At 44.9% G+C, this 20,945-nt stretch overlaps 2 protein-coding genes across 9 annotated transcripts in view; one reads left to right on the top strand and one right to left on the bottom strand.

Annotated features, from left to right (window-relative positions):
* LOC309638721 (uncharacterized protein) overlaps nucleotides 1–20,945 on the top strand; it is a gene marked incomplete at its 5' end in the record, with an annotated part of 364,111 nt that overhangs the window by 47,310 nt on the left and 295,856 nt on the right. The window lies entirely within an intron of this gene.
* The window catches only part of LARS2 (leucyl-tRNA synthetase 2, mitochondrial), a 170,323-nt gene that overhangs the window by 26,258 nt on the left and 123,120 nt on the right, over nucleotides 1–20,945 (bottom strand). For 7 of the 8 annotated variants that reach the window (XR_014251033.1, XM_082413855.1, XM_082413854.1 and 4 more), the window contains 5 exons: nucleotides 8,933–9,033; nucleotides 6,663–6,845; nucleotides 4,906–5,075; nucleotides 3,101–3,178; nucleotides 2,086–2,197 (listed from right to left, as the gene is read on the bottom strand). Coding sequence is in view for 7 of the 8 variants with exons in the window: in XM_082413855.1 (XP_082269981.1) it covers nucleotides 2,086–2,197; nucleotides 3,101–3,178; nucleotides 4,906–5,075; nucleotides 6,663–6,845; nucleotides 8,933–9,033 (644 nt within the window). In the remaining variant the exon portion in view is untranslated. The remainder of the gene's footprint in view (nucleotides 1–2,085; nucleotides 2,198–3,100; nucleotides 3,179–4,905; nucleotides 5,076–6,662; nucleotides 6,846–8,932; nucleotides 9,034–20,945) is intronic. The other variant, XM_082413860.1, reaches the window with a different exon arrangement.

The raw sequence follows: 20,945 nt of genomic DNA, 5'->3' as shown, positions 1-20,945 counted from the left end.
TAAGACTCAGTCTAGACCCACTCCTTATTATAACACAGCTCACAAAAGCCCACTGGTATTGTGTGTGGAAAAAAACATGGAGCAAAGTTTGAAATGGGCCAGTTTCTACCATACTGCTTTAGTGTATGTCCTGCTGGAGATCTTGTCACACAATTGAAGGACAGACTAACGGGATAACACCACAGTGTACACCTGTCTGGTAAGACCTGCCGGGCAGGGACAGGACCCTGGAGACAGCAGACCCTCTCTGCAACCCCCCCAAATCCTGGCCCTAAAACACAGAGACTGGAGGGGCATGCAAAGAGGGAGTTTCTGAAAACCCCATTTACATCAGTCCCTCCTGGGAGAAATGAAATGAAGGAGGCAGACAGATAATGTGGGACAAAAAAGGATGATAAAAGGGAGAGATCTGTATATTCTAGGGTCAGAGTAAACACGTTTATTATAAATTAGATAAGTTTTGTTTTAAAAGAAGGGAAGACTAGGAAAGAATTAACAGTGTGCCATTTAAAAGACTTAATGTGATCACCGATGCTAAATGAAAGAGGCATGTTTCCTGCCTAAGGCGATAATGAAAGGCTACATAATCTAATATAATATGGCAGTAGCCTGGCAGGGCCTAATACCACCCTCCCTTCAGGGCATTCTGTCTATTCAGCAAAGAATGGGTGAACGTCTTGTCCTGTATAGTCTGTTCTAAAGCACAGAAGCAACTCAGTTCACTTGGTGAAGTCAGCAAAACCCTTATTCCCAAACCTGACAATGCATACTGAGAAAAAACTGGTGTCTCTTAGGCGTATAATTGCGAAATTCTAAATAAAACACTAGCAAATAGAATTTAACAGTATGTTAAAGGTTTACTACCCCACGGTTAAGGTAAATTTATCCCGCAGTAGGCTATTAGGCAATCAATTAATTGGACATGAGTCATAACAACAGGGCAAAGGGGAAAATTAAAAGCAAAGGATACAACACCTCAACAATTGAAGAATGAATGTTAAGTAAAATCTACCTCCCAATTCCTAAGATGAGTTCTGGTAAACAAGGTTAGAAGGCCGCTTTCTTAACATGACAGGGAATATCTACTCTAAACCAACAGCCAACACCATACCTAACAGGGAAGTGTTCCATTTAAATCTGGAAACGAAACAACATTGGCTGTTGCCAGTATTCTTAAACATTACATACAGTTTTCTAAGCAGTATATTAAAGAAAGTAAACAGACACAAGGGCATTACTATCAGAAAGGAGAAAACTTAACCTTATTTGCTGATCATAGACTCCTAGAAAATCCAAGAGGATTCTACCCCTTAAATGAAGGAGGAGAGATTGGTAGGGAATCTGGTTAGAAAATAAGGAAGTAAATTAATATTAAAAATTATATGCCAGACATTACCAGTCAAAAATTATTAAAGAAAAAAGATTCCAGTCACAATAACAAAAATAAAATGAAATATGGCAAGATAAAATACTTGAGAATAATCTTAAGAAATGTGTGGGACCTACATGAAGAAAATTACAAAACTTGCCTAGGCATGAGGGAAGTCTTGAATGAATGGAGAGACAGATCATGTTTTGGGATGGAAGCCTAGATGTGGTAAAAATGTGAAACTTTTCCAAGTTAATTCTAGGTTTAACCAAATCTCAATCAAAATCTCAAGGAGATTCTGGGAGAACTTAACAGAACTATGCCAGAGTTCTACTGAGAAGAATAAACAGGTGAGAAGAGCTAAAATAATTATGAAAAAGAAATGAATGCTATTTCTCAGAGGCCCCCAGATAAAAGCATGATGTAAACACAGCATCCCTAGGCTGCCTGTCTTCTGCAAGCTCCTTTGAAACATCCGCAGAAGTCACAGGAGACCTCTGAACACAAGGTCTGGAGAACGGGGCCCAGAATAACCATCAAGTCCTCCTGCACAGCACCTTCTCACTTCATTCCCATTTCCACAGAGAGGTCCCAAGTGCAGATGCCAAACGCTGGACCCCACGGCTGAGGACATCTGAGTCCTGAATAATGCTCAACAAGAGGCTGGAGCACATGCTGGTCAGTAGTAACTGGTCAAGCAAGGCCTCCCCACCTACCTGCCCAGAGCTCCGAGGTTATGTGAGGGGCCATGGGAGCAGCCATCACCATCAGGGCGCACAGAGCATCCTCAAACTCAGGGCTGTGGAGAACAACTCTCTGAGAAGCTTGCTGAGGAACAGAAAAGAACAGCAATGTAAGAACACTGAGGTGTACAAGATAAGCCTGGGTAAGAAAGGCCATGAGTGTACGTGAAATCCAGAGACACAAACAGGCAGGAAGAAACCTCTTCAACATCATTTTTGCTCTGGGCAAAGAACTTTCCCCATTTAATCATAGTATTAAAAATAGCTGGAGCAGCAACAGCAGATATATTACTATTTGTCTTTTTGGCCATGCTGCGTGGCTTGCAGGATTTTAGTTTCCCAGACAAGGGGTCGAACCCATGCCCCCTGCAATGGAAGCGCAGAGCCCTAACCACTGGACCGCCAGGGAATTCCTGAGCAGATATATTACTGTTGACTGAGCATTTAACCACGCCCGCGGTCTGATGCTAACTCATTTGGTTTTTACTACCCTCTGAGGGCAGTATTGTTACCCCATTTGACAGATAAAGCAGCTGAGGGTTAGAGAGGGAGAGTCATCTGTCCCTGGGTACACGGTTAACCAAGAGATGGAGACCAGATTAGAATCCAGGTCAGTCCTAATTCTTAACCACTCAGCTATGTTTCCTATGTGCACAGAACCAGTGGGAAATACAGAGACTTGCTCAAAGGTTCTGCAATGTGGAACCTCTAGGACAGGGGTCCTCTTGCCCCCCTCAGGGATCTCAGGGTTCCCCATTCTTTAACAGTTCCTGCAAACACTCAGTGTCTTCCTGAGGTGTGGCTAATCAGTTAACTCAGTCACACCCATTCACTTTATGGGGCACCTACTATACACCAGACTTCAGAGATAAAACGTCCAGAAAGGCATAGTCTCTGCCCTCAAGGAGCTGCAGGCCACCTCACCACGTGACTGGAAGCCACGCTCCCTCCTCTGTTACCAGCAAATGAGCACAGACGGGCCACTTACCAAGAGGGCATTGCTGAGTCCCATCAGTTGAGAAATCGCAGAATTCAGTGAGAAGTCCTCTGTGAAATGGGCAGTCACCTATTGGTAAAAAGTTGAATTACTCACTTTGTTCAAATTTCCTTTAAGCTTTCCATAAAAAAACTGAATTATCCAAAAAAAGTGGAACTAAATGCATGCAATAAAAGATATTTATAAGTGTATTCACTATCTCAAATAGTCACTTTAATGTTTCGTCAGCACAAAGGTTTTTAAAATTAAAGTCAATGTTTTTTCCACCACTCAAGACTGTTACTCTTCCCCCATATCTGGGACAGTGTTGGTTCCCATAGTAGGTGCCTAAGAAAACATTGACCATTACCTGAAAAGGAGGCGGGACCCATTTGATGAGCAAACATCAAAACAATATTAAACAGGAGATGGGGTAAAGGATGTCACTTCTCCGTGGTTACATGACTTCAATTCACAGTGAAGATTATTGGTATATGGGATAAAGTTAGTTTTACATTTTCAAATATGGAGTCAACACAAGAACACAAATACGATTTGTCAGCTTTTTCCTGTTGGTGTGCTTTTCAATTTTGACCATGGGCAAAGATATAGAAAAATAACACATCCTTAAGATGTCAAGAGTTTCCAACTTGTTGAAATAACCCAATTCCATTATCTGACAGAAGAGAAGAATTTGCCAAATCCAAAGAGAAAATATGGGGTATGAAAACGATCATTCAGGCATCACTCAGATCACTGAATTCAATTCCGTGAGCTCTGTTTCTCTACACTATAGTAGAGAGGATGAAAATAAAGCTGAAGAAGTGTCACTAAATGAGACCATGCTGGACCCAGGGCCACTGTAGGTTATACAAACCAGAGGAAAAGCCATGCTCCTTCAATGTAATCAGTTGCCAGAGTCCAGCGAAGTGACCTTGGCTAACTTTCAAAGTTTGAATCAGCACAACTTAAAAAAAAAAATTCAGCCTAAGGAGAATTTGGGGTATCTGGTACCCATTAAAAAATGGCTTCAGATTTCCTAAGGGCCTTCTTTCAAAGATACATGACATTTTTTCACAAAGTTCTTAAAAAAGGTGAATGTCATGGTATTATAGCAGACTTCTAGATGAACAATTTAAAGGGATGCTATCAATGAAGAATCTTTTAAAATGATTTAGAGAATAATATACTATTCTCTAAGAAGATAAAGTGAACAATTATTTTACCTGTAAAATTTAACCCACAATAACTCACGTGAACATTGTGTAACGAAGTACCTGAGTGGGAAAGTACCCGCTATTCTGAGTATCAGGGAACTCTCTGCTCAGTTCCTCACTGGTTGTGTGACTTTCATAAGACATTTAACCTCTCTGTGTCTCAGCTCTGCCCACAGACGGGATGATGAGGAGGCTAAGGAAGAGAGTCTTTTCAAGCCCCTTTCAACTCTAAAATTCTGTTTCTGTTTTTATAACATATACAGTGTGTCATCAGTATGATATTAAATTTGGTTCTCTACTGGATGTGTTAAATATGGAAACATGGAAAGTGGGCAGCTTCTTGAGATCCAGGATGGATAAATGGGAGGCACCGTTAGAGGGAGCCATTTCCTGAGAGCATCTCTGTTCATGACAACGTCTGCACTGTTGCTCCACCTTGGGGAAATACCCAAAGCAGTAAGACCAATTAATCAAGGCAAGTGGGCCACCATAATAAGAAAGGAGGAAGACCCAGAGTGCCCACCCCAAGGCAGGGCGAGCCACACAGATCACGAGGGCTCAGTTACAGAATCAACCAGTGTCCCCTGGAAGGTTTCTGACCTGAGAGATGATGGAGTTCTTGTACTCCCACAGCTTCCTGGCCTCGGCTTTCTCCTCGTTACTCAACAGCTGAGGCCTGGGAACCTTCCCAGAAACCCTGGCCTCGATAAATCGAGTTGCCAAGGACCAGAGACGCTGCTGCCATCTCAGCACCCCAGGGAGAGCGTCGGCTGAGTGTAATGTCAGTGAATGAGAGAGAGAAAGAGAGACATGTGAGAATGATTGGTTTGGTTACACCTAAGTGACAAAGCACCTGTGAATGAAGAGACACTTCATTGTGCCCAGTGGATCGCTCCAAGGGCACGGAGGAGGGTCCTTCCTGGCTTCCAGTGTCTGGGAACTCAGACCAGGACTGACTCTATCATTTCTTAGAGCCCCAGATATTCAGAGTACAGGATGGCAGGGCTACACAAAGGGTTTCCACCAACTGTCACTGGCCCACAACGAGCTTAGAAGCTTGGGCCACGATGTGCATCAGGGCACTGCCTCTTTGGTTAAGAAAGCTTGCTGTGACAAAAGTGTCCTCGGAACTAACAGTGTGCTTGGAGACAGGGTTGACTTACACTGGTGCAGGTGCCCCATCTCACGCGGACAGGTAACATGCAGAGGCGGCAGTGGTCCACAGACCGCACTCTCAGCTGCAGTGCTACACAGCCTGAGGTGTTTTAACACAACCCCTGTCCTCGCCAGATCTGTACGTATCACATATTTCAGATGTGTTTATCAAATCAGCTGTTCATCTGATCTGGAGAAGTTGAACAGCTTCGCCTGGTGGCGCTGGGTCACATGGCTAACCAAATTAGGGCCAGTTCAGGTCTTTTACACTTTAGCCACTGGACTAGACATTCTCAAGCCTGGATGCACAGCAGGATCTTCTGGAAGGCTTGTTAGAAACAGATTCCTGCAGCTGGTCCCACAGGGAGGGCTGGGGAGCCAGAACCTGGGCCTGAGTGTCCCCAGGGATTCTAGTTCCAGGACTGGCGTCTGTGACCACTGCTCCAGACCACACTTCTCACTAGAAATGGTGTGCTGAACTGAACGGTGATTCCAGGCACCTGATTTCTTTTTCCCATAACACTTGGATAAGACCACATGAAGGAAAACTAAATTACTGATTACTGTTGGACAGCTTATTCTAGGATATCCAGATACCTGAGATTATTTTACCTCACACCATTTTAGGTCTAAACAACTTTGGAGGGACGAATCTCCCCTGCGGGGGCCTCTGAAGGCTACTGTGGGTGACTGAAGAGGTCACAGGTAACATCAGGACCAGGCCCCATGCGGGGTTTTCTGGACTGGTGAGGGGCAATGACACAATTCTAGAAAAAACCTTTCAGGTTAGACCAAAAGGGGACTGGCCTCTGCGGACCACAGCGGGCCCAGGAGTACCACAAACGCCAGTCTGGCTCAAGGAAACGTTTCCAAAGTGGGATCCTCGTAGAACCTGCATGAGAACGCCACAGACTCATTGAAGGCAGGCTCTGGGGCCCTGCCCTGGGGGCTGGGTCAGCAGGGCTGTGGTGAGGACTGGGAGTCTGCAGTCACAGGGAGCTTCCCCAAAGGCTTGAGGCTCATTACATCTGAGAAAACTGGCCTAGGAATGGCACAGGATGTTGGGCAAATTGCTACTTGCTTCACAGAGCTGATTCCTAGAACCCTACTATTGACTCAGCAAAGATATTTCCTTCCCTGAATTCCTTCGGCACTGAGGCGGATCACGGAGGAGGCAGGCTGGGAAGAGGAAGGTGACTTACTCTTTACGTCCCACAAGATATCCTTCTCAGGAGGGGCGGCGAAAAGGATGTACAGCCGGATGGTGTCAATGCCGTACTGCTCCACGACGTCTTCGGGGTCCACGCCATTGTGCTTGGATTTGCTCATCTTCTCCCAAGTTACCTCTAACTTCTCCCTCGTGTTTGCATGAACAGGAACAGAACCTAGACACCAGAAAATTGCATCGGTAGGGGATGTGTGATGCCGAATTGGTTCTATAACAGTATATTCAATAAGAAAATACTGGGTGAGCAATTATAGAACATGATCTCGCACCATCGAGGCCCATGCATGGAGTTAGGCCGCTGGGCTCACAGTAAACGTGGTGTCCTGTTGTGGAGCCCTGTTCTTTGTCTCCTCCCCACCCACACACCATCGGTCCAGATGGTGCTGATGGCGGAGGCCTTCCATGGCCATGTTTGGATGAGGTGACCTTGCTGCCAAGCTCCAGTGGCTGGGACCAGGAAGGACATCTGAGAAGGCTAAGCCTCCTTCTCAGGAATTGGAACTAAGAGACAGAAACTCTGTCTCAATGCTGTTGGGCACTGGAACCAGAAGGTCCTGAAGAGATGGGGCAAGACGTGGCTCTGCGGCTGCCAAAGGTCACTTTGTAAATTGAAATTAGGGAGAGCAGAATCCGAGCCTGGCAGAGGAAGGAGAACACGGCAGAACAGAGAGGAGCAGGAAGAGGAACTGGAGGCTCGAGAAAGAGAGAGGAGAGAGGAGTGGCCCGGCGGCTTCCTACATGTTGTACTTCCTGCAGCTGGGTTTGGGCGATGTCCCTACATCCCTGTGCGAAACCTGCCTTTGTGTGGATTTCTGTTCCTTCCAGCTAAATACTCCCTCTAACAGCAACCAAACTCACTCCCTATATACCTACAAGCCAACTCCATTATTTCATGAGAGGCACACCCACTAAGGAGACAGATGCCTGCCCTTGCTGATCCACGTACATATTCTCCCCCTGGGGGCAAGTCTGCGTGGGAAGGGAAAAGATGTTCACAACAATGCTTGACCCCGTGACATCAGAGCAAAGGGAGACTGAAGTCCTGGAAGATGTTTTATCCAAGCTGTGGTGAGGATCAGGGAACCACTGCCCCCTCTACCCCACACCCCCCGTCCAGGCTGCAGCAAGCCTTTATAACACTGCTGTGAAAATTAGGAAAAAGGCATCTTTCTGGGCAGAGAAGTTGAGAAGTTAGAAAAAGGTGCCCCCTCTTGGCAGATGTGGCCCTGAGGTGTATAGCTGGGTGAGTGGCTGGATCTCGGGCCCTGCTCACCCCCTCAGCCGGCTGCCTTTGTGCGTTGCACAAACTGCACAGTCATACGTAGCAGCCCTGCCCATGACACAGAGAGCCCTTCACCAACAGCTAAAAGTTATGTGTCCCCTGGATTTAGCTCCTTTCCCTCTGGCAAGTGTTGGAGAAACACTGCCAATTTCTGCTTCTCCAGCTTCTTTTTCTCCCAAGGACCATGGTGACCCTTCCAAACCCTGAGGAATTACTGCTTTAACTAGGTAATCCCATTGCCTGCTTCCACCTAAACCTTCTCTCTAGTGTTTGGCTTGGGAGGCTGCCTACCATTTAAGGGGTTGTTGGGTTTACCTAATTTCATCCATTAAGCATGAGTTATTCTAAATTTAATGGCCAGAGTTTCTCACAGCCACCTCCCAATTTTCTAACATGTCATTTATTTGTATGCTGGGTGCACATGATACATCCTCATCATGCCACCTAGAGATCTTTGAGGATGAGTGAAAACACAGGGTGGAAGGAAAAGGCTTGGGAAAGCTGGGAGAAGGGGAAGTCCAGGGGGTCAGGGGGAGGAATTCCACCTGGGGGCCCAAGTAGAGTGGTCGCCCCTGACGTTCTGAAATGTCCCTCTAGACCACGTGGGGAGATGTGCCGAGAATGCCCCAGTCTTACAAGAATGTCTCTTGTGTCTGGGGGCTCTGTCCCTGAGATGGGCTGTCAAACACAGGCTAGGACAGGAGGTGATGCCAGAGTTGACTCCATGTTATATACAAAAGAAAACACTTCCAGAAACTGAACCGACACTTGAGCTGGATGGGACGGGGCTGAGGGGCAGCCAGCCTCAGCCTCAGAGGGCGCCAGCCCAGAGCCAGCTGAGGCTCTGAGACCGTGAGTCTAAATGGTCGCTCTCCTGGATTCCTGCCCAGCCAGGGCCTGGCAGCGTTCTCCTGTTTGGTTTTCTGTGAGCACCTGGATGGGACTAGATGGGCCATTCTTACCTGTGAGATCTACTTCCTCTCGCTGTAGATACTGTCCAGATGGTAGGCGGAATGTCTGCCCCTTGACAAGGCCTTGGGCCAGCAGTTTATGAAAAGGCTCTCTGAGGAAAGATAACAGAAAAAGAAAACTGGTGGGGCAAGGGTTCAAAGCATCCAGAAAACAGCAGTACCAGCCTTACCAGCTGATGAGTAGAGATAACTGCCCTGCGTGAAAACAGGCTGACCAATGCCACTTGTAAATCCAACTTGAACAAATGGCTCCTTACAAATAAGCGATAAGGAAATTAAGTCAAATCAGAAGAAATTAACTACTTTCCGATGTGGCAAAGTGGAAAGAACACCCGGCCTCGCATCTGGAAGGCCTGGATCTGAATCTCTGTTCTGCTTCTCAAAGACGTTTATGAGCCAAGGCAAGTCACTTACTCTGAGGATCAGTCTGCTCCTCTGTAAAATGGGGATTTTAAAAACCTGCCTCAAAGGGTTGTTGGGAGAATTAAATGAAATGACTGCATGAAAATACTTGTAAATTTTAAAGGTCTGTACAAATGTCAGTTATGCTGAGCCCGGAGTAATGAAGGGCTCAGGAGGACACAGACAGGTTTATGTTGGGGTTTTGCTCAAGAAGATTACTTTTTCCTTAACTTTTATACAGTGCCTGCTTATATTCTTTTTAAAAATTTTAAATCATACAAATTATATATGAATATGCCCTTTCTGTTCAAATTCAAACACCCCTGCCCCCGCCTTCCCAGGCCTATTCCCCTCTGATGAGGCAGTTATTATCAGTCCATACAGATCTATTTCCTTTTTTTTTTGGCTGCTCCGAGAGGCTTTCAGGATCTTAGTTCCGCAACCAGGAATTGAACCCGGGGCCCCAGCAGTGAAAGCACTGAGTCCTAACCACTGGACGGCCAGGGAATTCCCCAGATCTATTTCATTTTTTAAACATCTATCTAGCATTTTACATATGGGTGGATTACAATTTATTTATAGTGCCTTTTTTTTTTTAATAGTGCCTATGTTTTAAAAAGCTGTTTTAGTCACACCCTTACTGGCTGAATAGTGAACTATAGATGTTTTCTTTTAAGAGGACAAGCAGGGGTTGACCCTCCAACTGAAATTACTTTGTTTCAGGTTTGAAATTGTTACTCAGTTTTGAAGCATGCGAGCAAGAGCTATGCCAAACTCAAAGATTTGTGGAAACCTCTGCTGAGAGCACATGCCTGTATTTCACTCTTACAAAGCAGCAGGCAGGAACGTCTGAATGAGAGGACAGATTGATGTTCTCCACCAATATCACCCCCAGCGTGACGAGCCTATTGATGTACAAACCCTCGGGTGCTTCAAGCTCACTTACATGGAATGGCTTTTATTTAGAGGCTCAAAAACCCAATAACCTCAAAGAGGCCAAGCAGACCACAAACCTAGCTCTAGTGATGGAGGTAGAGGGCGCTGTCTTTGTTAATTTAACAGGATCTCATTTCACACTCGAGGCTCATGTAGATGAACCCTGATACAGGGTAAGGCCTCTCGACAGGCCTCTGATTTGTACACTGTGCAGCCCCTGTCACAGCAGCTGTGTGGACAGAGGCAGTTTAAAGGAAACTTTCTAGTGGATTCAGAGGGACAGAGTGGAACAAAGAGGCTGACTGGGAAAAAGATGAAGGTCAGCTAGAAAAAAAGGACTCCTGGCCTTCGTATTTTAAAATCTTGTTATGAGCGTGTGTATGTATGCGTGTGTGCATGTGTGAGTTTGGTGGTATGTGTGTGTGTGGGGGTATTTTCCAACGTGGAAAAGACCCATATATTTAACATCAAATGGAAATGTAACACGTATTTTTGAAGCCTCAGTCAGATTATTCAGTGTCACAGGGCCCGTCCAGCATGGTACCGTGTTAATTTGGAAGAAATTTCACATGTGCATACGCATAAAAATAGTCACCCCATTGTTCCGGCTCTAAGATCTATCTTAATAATAAGCTATTTTGAGTCATAAAACTGCCTTCCTTCCACCTCCAAGAAATTCTACCAGCAATGTCACCACTGGCAGAATGACATCCTTTTGTGCCACATCCCAGCAAGATCCCCAGAAAATGTGAGTGATGGGAAGATATGAAAAATGATTTAAAAATACAATGCACTTGGATCTCATGATGCATTTTAATACAGAAGCACCTTGAAGGGGGAGCAATGGTGTCTGGGGTCCCTGTTTCTCAGGAACACTGGCATAGATACTGCGGGAACCTTGTGTCCTCGGGCCACATGAGCTGTATCCAGGGTAGGTGGGGGTTTTGATGCCCAAGGACCCAGATCTGCATTTTCCTCAGGAAGCTCAGGGAACTGTACCCACAGACCAAGCATGCAGTTCTCTCTACCATCAGCCCCATCTACCTTCCTGGCCTCTCCTCTCACATCTAGATGCCCCTGCTCCTCACAGAGGTCACACGGACACCTGGCCATTCCCAGAATGTGCCGTGCTTCCTAGGATTCAGCAGGACTGCCCACCTCAGCCTGGGTTCCTGGGGAAACCTGGACCCAACCTTTACCACTGAGCTCAGGCAACCCCTTCTCTGGTGGCTGTCCCTGTACCCTGCACACAGTCCCCTTCACGCAGCTCCGAACCCTCCTTTGTGCCCTGCCACGTCCAGCACACCCTGCCGCCGTGAAGAGCATGACCAGGTGGCACTGTGATTACAACATAAATACCCGTCCGCCCCCCGCCCTACCCGCACCGTGGCAAGGAGCATTCTCTTGTCCTTCCCTCTATCCCCAGCACGTAGCACTGTACTCAACAGACAACAGGCTCTTTAAACATGTTCAAAACATGGATGGATGGATGAACAAATGCGAATGAACAGACGGATGGCGGGATGGAAGGAGGAAGACACGGGATGTTTGGGGCTGCCAGCTCCTGAAGCCATCTTTGCCTTCCATCCAATTTGAGGTGGCACCTGAATTTTAGCCTCATTACAGAAACAATACAACACAGTTTTAAAACAGAAGGAGAAAATCGTATGGCTACGTTTCATTGGGCAGATGAAGAGACTGGTTACAAAGCAAACTGCACAAGTGTTCTACACAGAAGGGATGCCTCCCCAAGCCCCACTGGTGCCTTCACTGGCCATCAGTGGCTCGACGGGGCTGATTTCTCACACGCCCAGGATGCACATTTTTGAGCACTAGCTTATCTTTCAAGAATCTTCCTCAAATAATTTTACACGCTGCTGCCTAACACAAAAGAGACAGAGTGCAACCTTGTCCCTGCTGTGCTCAGTGGCAGGAGGATGAATTTGCTGTTTTTTTTTTTTTTAATACTACTCTTTATTTATTTATTTATTTATTTTGTCTGTGTTTGGATCGTCTTTGCTGCATATGGGCTTTCTCTAGTTGTGGTGAGCAGGGGCTACTCTTTGTTGCGGTGCGTGGGCTTCTCATTGTGGTGGCCTCTCTTACTGCGGAGCACGCGCTCTAGGCGCACGGGGTTCAGTAGTTGCAGCACACAGGCTTGGTAGTTGTGGCTCGCGGGCCCCAGAGCGCAGGCTCAGCAGGTGTGGCGCGCGGGCTTAGTTGCTCCGCAGCATGTGGGATCCTCCTGACCAGGGATCGAACCTGTGTTCCCTGCATTGGCAGGTGGACTCTCAACCACTGCACCACCAGGGAAATCCCAGGTTTTTCCTCTGTTTTCTCACTTTGAGTACATGGCTTTGGTCACTCTTAAGAGAAAGAAAAAAGATGTCTTTGGGATGCAAGGAGGGAGGGAATAATCTGGATCCCAAAGATAAAGACCAGTAGGATGATCAAAATCAGTAGCGTTAAGCCTCCTGAAGGGGCGGGGTCAGAAACAAGGAGCTTGTTCTCCAGTCTTGCAGGTTATCAAGTGGCACAATGCTGCCCCCTTCTGGGAATGGACAGAATTGCAACCTGCCGGAATCTTGACCCTAACTCCAGCCTTTCCGCCTAAGGCTGCACTCCTCAGGCCTCATCTTTTACAACTCTCTCTCTCTTTTAAAAGTAAACTTTTAAATGAGGTAAAGCACACATACTGAGAAGCATATAATTCCTACGGGTAAAACGTGAGGAATTTTCACAACTTAAACACACCTGTGTAACCAGTACCCAGGTCAAAGATCAGAATGTGACCTACTTTCTGAAGGCCCCCTCCTCCCACTTCCAGGCAACATCTCCCCACCATGGGCACCACCAGCCTGGCTGCTAACACCACAGATGAGTTCTGCCTGTTTCAAAACCACTTCTAAGCCTTTCAGAATGAGGGATCTCAGGGGAGCGTCCACACTGGAGGCCTTCCCCAGAATGGCAGGCATACCCTTCTCACACAGCAGCACGCCCAAAACAAGGCCTGCCAGTTAAATGAATAAATCTTAATTCCCAAAAGTTAGCAACAACACAACTTGATAGCTGAGGCTCATCTGGGCTACCTTCTTCTCCCAGGGCCGAAGCACTGCAGGGATGGCTGGAGGTGTCATCTAGTGCGGGGATGGCAAGACTGCCCCAGTGCCCCTCCCGCCCCATCACTGATCCATGGCAGCACTTCCTGGTGGACTCAGGCCGAGGCTCAGAATTCTTGGTATCACGTCCTCAGAAAGCAGAGTTACCCTGTGAAATCTATCATTTATTTATTCGGCAGGTATTTATTGAGTGCTGACTATGACTCCGGCACTGAGCCAGGCATTAGGGATGTCATGGTGGGCAAATCAATCCCTGCCCTCAGGGAGCCAGCCTGTCTGCTATCACTGAACCAAACCAATGCCTGACCACTCTCAGAGCTGGGAAGGAGGAACAGAGAGTCCAGTCAGATCTGAAGATCAACTCCTGCCACATCAAGTCCAAACTGCCGGCTTGGCCATCGGACTTCTATCCCTCCCTTTTCGCTTCCTTTGCTCTTTCTACATGTTGCCCATATGCGCTTCCATGTCCTCACTCACACTGTTCCCTGAAGTGCTATCAAAACTGCCCATTTGTCAAAACTCTACTCCCCCTTCCAGGCTTGACTCAAATGCCACCTCCACTGTGAAGGCATCTCAGGCCCTCCTGGTCAGAATTAGTTGCTTTTTCCTCGGTGTGTCCAGTGTTGTGCCTGTGACGGCATTGGGCAGATATTACATGTCACTGTATTCAGGTGAGTTGCACTGCTGCCTGTCTTCCTCCTGAAAGGGAGGAGGAGGAGGAGGAGGAAGAAGAGGAGCCGTGAAAACCCCTCCCAGCGCCCAGTTCATAGTAGATGCTCAATTAATGTAACTGGTTTGAAATGAATGAATAAATAAATCTGCCAGCAGCAGGGGGGGGACAATGTGGAGGGGACAAGAGATGAAGGAAGAAAGGGGATGAAGAGTGGGCACTGGATGCTATGGCTTCCAGGTGGGGCCAGGACCTTTTTGCAGAGAGAGGCACCCTCAAAGATTTCAAACTCTTTCTATTTCAAGCCCTTGGGAAGATCAGCAGGGAATGAGAGTGGGAGAGAGAGAGAAATTCCACAGTGGGGAGGGGCGCTTCCCAGGTCCTGGAATCCTGCTCACTCCCCAGTGATTCTCCCTCCACTCTTCCAGGGCCAAAGGGCTCTAGGAAGCTGGTTCTTATTCCATCCATCCTCAGGTGTAGTTTAGCCCAGAATGAGGAGTCACGTTTGTATTTGAGCGACAACTGGGTACAGAGCCCTCTGAAATTAATCAAAGAGCTTACAGTAAAATGAGTGGCCCAAGACATGCTCATAAACCGCCACCACCACAAGGAGGAGGCATGAAGTGTGATATAGAGAAGCACGGTACATGGGAATGGGGGACAAGGGGACATCAAGGGCCCTGCTAGACTTGGAGCCTAGTCCTGCTGGAGCAGAGATGACACCACATTGCCAGGTTCATTATTCAGATTCACAACAATGTAACTAATGTATTTCCCATTTGTTCATTCATTCATTCATTCAACAAATGGTACCTGGGAACAAACTTGTATAAGCAAACAAGTTATTCACACATCATAATGACTGTGTATAGCAGGGAGCTTTATAAGAAAGTGAAGAGTGAATGTTTTTAAAGTCTGGGAACAACGTCTCCACTGGGTTAAGATGATGGCCACGCCTGGGCACCCAAGCTTCTACTTTCCTCCATTTGAAGGTAACAGGAGGCGTTCCAGCAAGGTCAGGAGTGCAAACGGCACTTTCTCTTGCAGGTGGCGCCCTCCTCCACTTTGAGTGGGTCACGCTGCTGGTGCCCGCAAGGGACCAACATGACCAGGCCATGTACCTGGGTCCCAGACCCCTCCGAAGGAGCCCGGGGACACCTGTCCAGCCAGGCCACGTCCCAGGGACCCGCCCACCATCTCCCTGGTCACTGCTCCCACCCACTCTAGCTCCTGGGCCTTTCTCAACAGCCCTCTTCCAAGCTTCCCTCTGAAGGGAAAACTGGACAACAAATACACAAACCGGGGAACAGGGGGGTGGACAGTATTAATGCACTTTCATCTTGTTTGAATTTTTTTAAACATGCATTTGTCCTTCTGTGATATTTATTTATTTAGTTAGTTAGTTAGTTAGCTAGTTATTTTTCAAGAGAAGGAAGGATTTATTATTACTGACAGCAAGTAAGGAGAACGCCAGGGATCTTTCCCAAAGCAGCGTCTCCCTGAACAGCAAAATTGGGAAGTTTTAAGCTAAGGATACATGCATATTCATGACTTCTGTGATTTTTAAAATAAATTAAAGTAAATTAAAAACAAGAAAAAAAAAAGAAAGTGAAAAGTCTGCAACTCTAAACCACCAACAAACCCCTTCTGACTCTGAAGCCATTAAAGGTGGAGGTGTTCTGCAGGGCATCTACCTTGAGGAAGGCCTAGATGGTTTCACTTTCATGAATACAAATTTGTGCTCTTTGCTGAGTCAGCTTTCTTCTCACTCCTTCAATACCACCCCTAGAGATCGATTACCTTTGTTTGTACCGCAGCACAGCTATATGCAATCAGAATGATGAAAAGGGATGGAATCTTCACTGTTTCCTTGATAGTTTGGACTGCACTAATTCAGAAATTACCATGAATACCTGCTGGTCATTGAAAGGCACCTTTGTTCAAGGAAGGAAAGAAGGAAGGAAGGGAGGGTGGGTGTGAGGCAGGGAGAGAGGGAGGAAGGTTACTAATTCTTAGGATTAACAAGGAATTTCAGAACATAGATAAGCTATTTTAAGCACCCTTGTAAAACTCACTGCATAAAGGAGTGCATTAACCAAGATGGGCTAAAAGAATCTCAGGATCCATCAGAGCCCTAACTAGTCACTGCGGATGACATTTCCCTACTTAAGAAGACCTGGAGAGCCTGCTACCCACTCTCCTGCCTGGTCAGGCAGCTACTATAGATCTGGAAAAAAGAAAACAGAAAGCCATGGATCTCTGAAAACAGTCTCTAACTGGGATTTTTCAGACTAAGTTCACCTTGCTCTTCGTCCCTACCCTGAGTCTAGGACCATCATGTTCACATAATTAGCCCGTTTCTAAGTATCAAGACATGGCTCATCTTAAAATATCACGGTTTCCATTTCCTAGCAGCTAGCCAGGGGCATGGAAGGAAGCCTTAGCATTACAGCGAGACTCAAGTAAGGCTTTTCTTCTCTTCCTTTGCCTTTTCCCAATAGCTCCATTTCTGGTGTGATCAGAAAAAGTTCCCCGACCATGGATGGGGGCCTGCTGAGCTCTCAATGGTCAGCAGGTGGCTGTTAGCACGGGAGCAGCAGCTTCCCACGCCACCCCACTCTTTGTTGTTTGCGAACTGCAGGGAGAAAGTCGATTCAGGGAATTTAGTGTCTGAGTTGTATGAAAGAGCAAAGACAAAAACTGACAAGATTCCGCGTTACAGCTGTCTGTCACAAAGGGGGAGAAAAGGCTTCCTGACCCCAGTTCAGTGGAGAGGAGCAGAGACACGCACCCCCACCGAGTGTGCCCCTCTGTGCCTTCCAGCATCCTGGTGACGAGCAGCCAAGGCTGGTGCCAACCTCACACTCACAAGTCACACTGGCAGGCCCAGTGCACTTCCCTGCTTCAGAATATAAACTGTAAATGACTTCGCTTTATTTTCTGTTATAAAGTTACATAATCGTTGTATAACATCTGGAAAAAAATCCATTAAAAAATAATAAAATCATCAATAAGCTCACCATCCAGAGAAAAATAGTGTTAGCATGCTGACATAATTTTTTCTAGTCTTTTCTCTTGCTTTGTGTATGTGTATTGGTATGTGTGTACATATAAAGACAGAGATAATCAAACTATCTACAATTTTCTATCTTGCTTTTTTCACTTCTCATTACTTCAGATGTATTTCTCCATGTTATTCAACATTCTTTGTAATATAATTTTAAAGAGTTGTACAAGAATCCTCCATACAGATGGGGTATACTTTGCCCTTTCTCAGCATTTTGGGGCATTTAGGTTCAGGGTATTTAGCTACTTGAAGTAATACTTACAGGAACACTTTGCTGTATAAGTCTGCATTTCTGATTATTTCTTTAGGATAGATTTCTAGAAGTGCAAATAGTATCCAAAAGTCTGACTATTTTTAAAGCTCTCACTATATACTGCCAAAATGCTTTTCATGAAGCCTGTTGGCAATTGCCTTGTAGTATATGAGAGAGCTGCTCTCATTGGGATGCTATATGGAAAACAGTACCTCACTGCTGTTTATTTTGTATTCCTTTTGCTGCCAGCGAGCTAAACATTTTGTAGTATGTTTATTGATCACTTGTATTTCTCCTTTTGCAAATTTCCTGTTGACATCAATTCCAGCTTAATCATTAACCTGGGGTTTCCCTGGTGGCACAGTGGTTAAGAATCTGCCTGCCAATGCAGGGGACACAGGTTCGAGCCCTGCTCCGGGAAGATCCCACATGCCGCGGAGCAACTAAGCCCGTGTGCCACAACTACTGAGCCTGTGCTCTACAGCCCGCGAGCCACAACTACTGAAGCCCACGTGCCTAGAGCCCGTGCTCCGCAACAAGAGAAGCCACTGCAGTGAGAAACCCGCGCACCGCAATGAGGAGTAGCCCCCCCTCACCGCAACTAGAGAAAGCCCGCGTGCAGCAACGAAGACCCAAGGCAGCCAAAAATAAATAAGTAAATAAATTTATTAAAAAAAAAAAAAATCATTAGCCTGGTGTTTCAGACACACAATAAAGGCACTCGCTGTCCCATGTGATGGCATACCCAACCCATAGGCCAGTTTCTCATAAAGGGTAAAGAGACCTTCTGAAAGTTCAAACTGCAGACCTAAATGTACAAGTGATGAAAGAAAGGGCCAGGGCTCTTTTAGGAACTAGGAAGATTATGAAATCCACATAAACCTTTACTTTTGTATTGATAGTTGAAGACATTTAACCAGAATCATAGAGTGAAAAGGGTGCTCAGAGGTGACTGAATCCCTAACCTATGAGGCCACTGAGAACCAAAGGGGTTAGGTCTCTTGTCCACACCGCTAATGACAGGCCCACGTGATCACGGGACAGAGGTTTTTTTGGACTCCCAGTCCAGAGCTACTACTTGAGACAGTGGCCACGTGGCTGAGAAATGAAAACAAAAGTGAACAGTTGTAGTCTCAAATCCCTCCTGAAATGACAACGCTAATCAAAAAGAATACAGAAATGGACATGAAATTCCAACTTATACACCTTTCAGGAAAAATAGCTAATAAACAGAGAGAAATACACACATGGTTGACAGGTTTCAAAATTTCCTCCTAGGCCAGCTTGATAAAATTGTTCGGAGGCTTTAAAAAATGTTTAATCAGAGAGTTCTGAATTACTCATCACAGAAAGTAGATGATTTTCGTTTCATTTGAGGCCAAGTGGTTTACCAAAACACCTCTGATAAACAGGTAACACTCAGAAATAGTTTTCAGAGGCTATTGTTGCCCTGATGTAATTTAACAGGAGTAATTCTGACAACTGTGCTGAGAAACAGAGATAAGATGACTTTCTGCACCTTCCTCAAAAAAGTCAGCCTTCTAAGTACTTAAAATAAATCTCCCTCTTTTTGGGGAGTGGGAGGGCATGGAATAGAACGTACCATCTTGTCAAGAATTAAAAAAATATATTGCCTACGTATATTTCCATTTATACCATACAGCTGTCCCTTAAAGTTGATGGTAAGGCAAATACCAGGTGTCCCTCGAGGCTTTGCAAATTAGAAATTTATCTGAACAGAAACAAGTCACATCCAAACCTGTATTTTAAATTATGTCGGAATGCTACAAACATTTTTCCTCCTTGACTATAGTTTTAAAACACTGTAAAGAAATCAGAAAAGTAGCCAGGGCCTGTCCTACATCTTAAATTAGTGAGCCATTGAATAATTTATTTACTCATTCATTACTTCTACAAATAATTGTTCCAAAGCTGAGAAATGTGCCCTACTGTTAAGGAGCCAGAAGCCATTTATGGTCTTTGTTTCTAGACCTACATGAGAGGGAAATATTCCTCATGTTGTACTTGGTCTTTGAACTTAACCTCTCTCTATCCAACTCTCCCTATCCCAAGAAGAACATTTCCTTTGAACAACATAAACTTTTATCTGTTTATATCAAGGGGTTAAACTCAACTTATTTAAACAAATATTCACTGAGAATATATAATGTCCATGAGACTGTGATAGTAACAGAACACGGTTTCCATCCTCCAGGGTAATCTTTACCTAGTGAGGTAAAGAAGTTTCCATAGAGAAGAAATGCAAGGCAGAATGGTAAATTCTATAATCCAAGTTACAAACATTTTAACTACAGTCAGCCCTCTTTATCTGTGGGTTCCACACTCGTGGATTCAACAAACCGCAGATCAAAAATATTCGAAAAAAAGAAAAATTCCAGAAACTTCCCAAAAGCAAAACTTGAATTTGGTGCACCCAGGCAACTATTTACATAGCATTTACATTGTATTAGGTATTATAAGTTATCTAGAAATGACTTAAAACATTCAGGAGAATGAGTGTAAGTTATATGCAAATACTATACCATTTGGTATGAAGGATTTGAGCATCCTCAGATTTTGGTATCTTCGGGGGTCCTGGAACTAATCCCCTATGGACACCAAGGGATGACTGTAATTTATTTCTCTGAAGATTAACACTGTTAATGTGTTTAGTGTCCTTCTGGTGCAGATGGGTTAATTTTTACACATGAAGGTCTCTGGGACTAATGAGAAAAAATTATTTTAAGCATTTAATTTATATCCTAAATTAGCCTTCTGTAGACTTTTAATCCATGTATGCATGCACAGAATGCGGGAGCAGGTCTGAGGTGAAAAGGGAGGGAGCTTTCAAGGTACTTCATTTTAATGAAACTGGATTTTAGTCTGCATTACAGAGGTTCTAAAAGTAATATATTTTTTAAGGATCAAAAATTTAAAAATACATATCCTTTGACCCAGCATTCTCCAGTGTCAGGACTTGAACCTACAGATATGATCCCAAATGCCTGCTAAGAATATAGATAAAGAGCATCACTGGACTTTTTCTTTTTTTTAATAGCAATTAGAAAATTAGGTGACTGCTTAAATAAATTATGGTATATCCATATGACAGAATACTGTGCATAAGTTGTAAATGCTGATGTAGAACGACAACTGAAATACATTATATCAAAAATGCAAAAGGCATATATATATATATATATATATATATATATATATATATATATAATATATGTAACATTTAAAAATGAGTATATCAGTAGAAATATGGAGATATGCAAAATATTTTTCTGGAAGAAATCAAAAGAAACTTAACAGGTTGAGGAGATGGGTAGAGGGTGGGATGCAGGGAGGGAGATTTCAATGTTTACTTTCTGTGCTGTTAAATTTTTAAATTTTAACCTTAGACATATTACTTTTTCATTATTTAATTTTTTAATTGTTAACATGAAGTTATCTGTACAAGGAGATAACCAGATTTTTTCCCCCTTTTCTTCTCTGCAATTAAAAAATATTCTAAAGGTTGTTGTATTAAAAAAACAAAACACAGCAAAAAC

This window comes from Balaenoptera physalus (assembly GCF_965194825.1).
Source record: "Balaenoptera physalus genome assembly, chromosome: 11".
Taxonomy (NCBI): domain Eukaryota; kingdom Metazoa; phylum Chordata; class Mammalia; order Artiodactyla; family Balaenopteridae; genus Balaenoptera; species Balaenoptera physalus.
The sequence above is the reverse complement of the archived record's forward strand: the minus strand, read 5'-3'. Positions and strand labels throughout refer to the sequence as shown.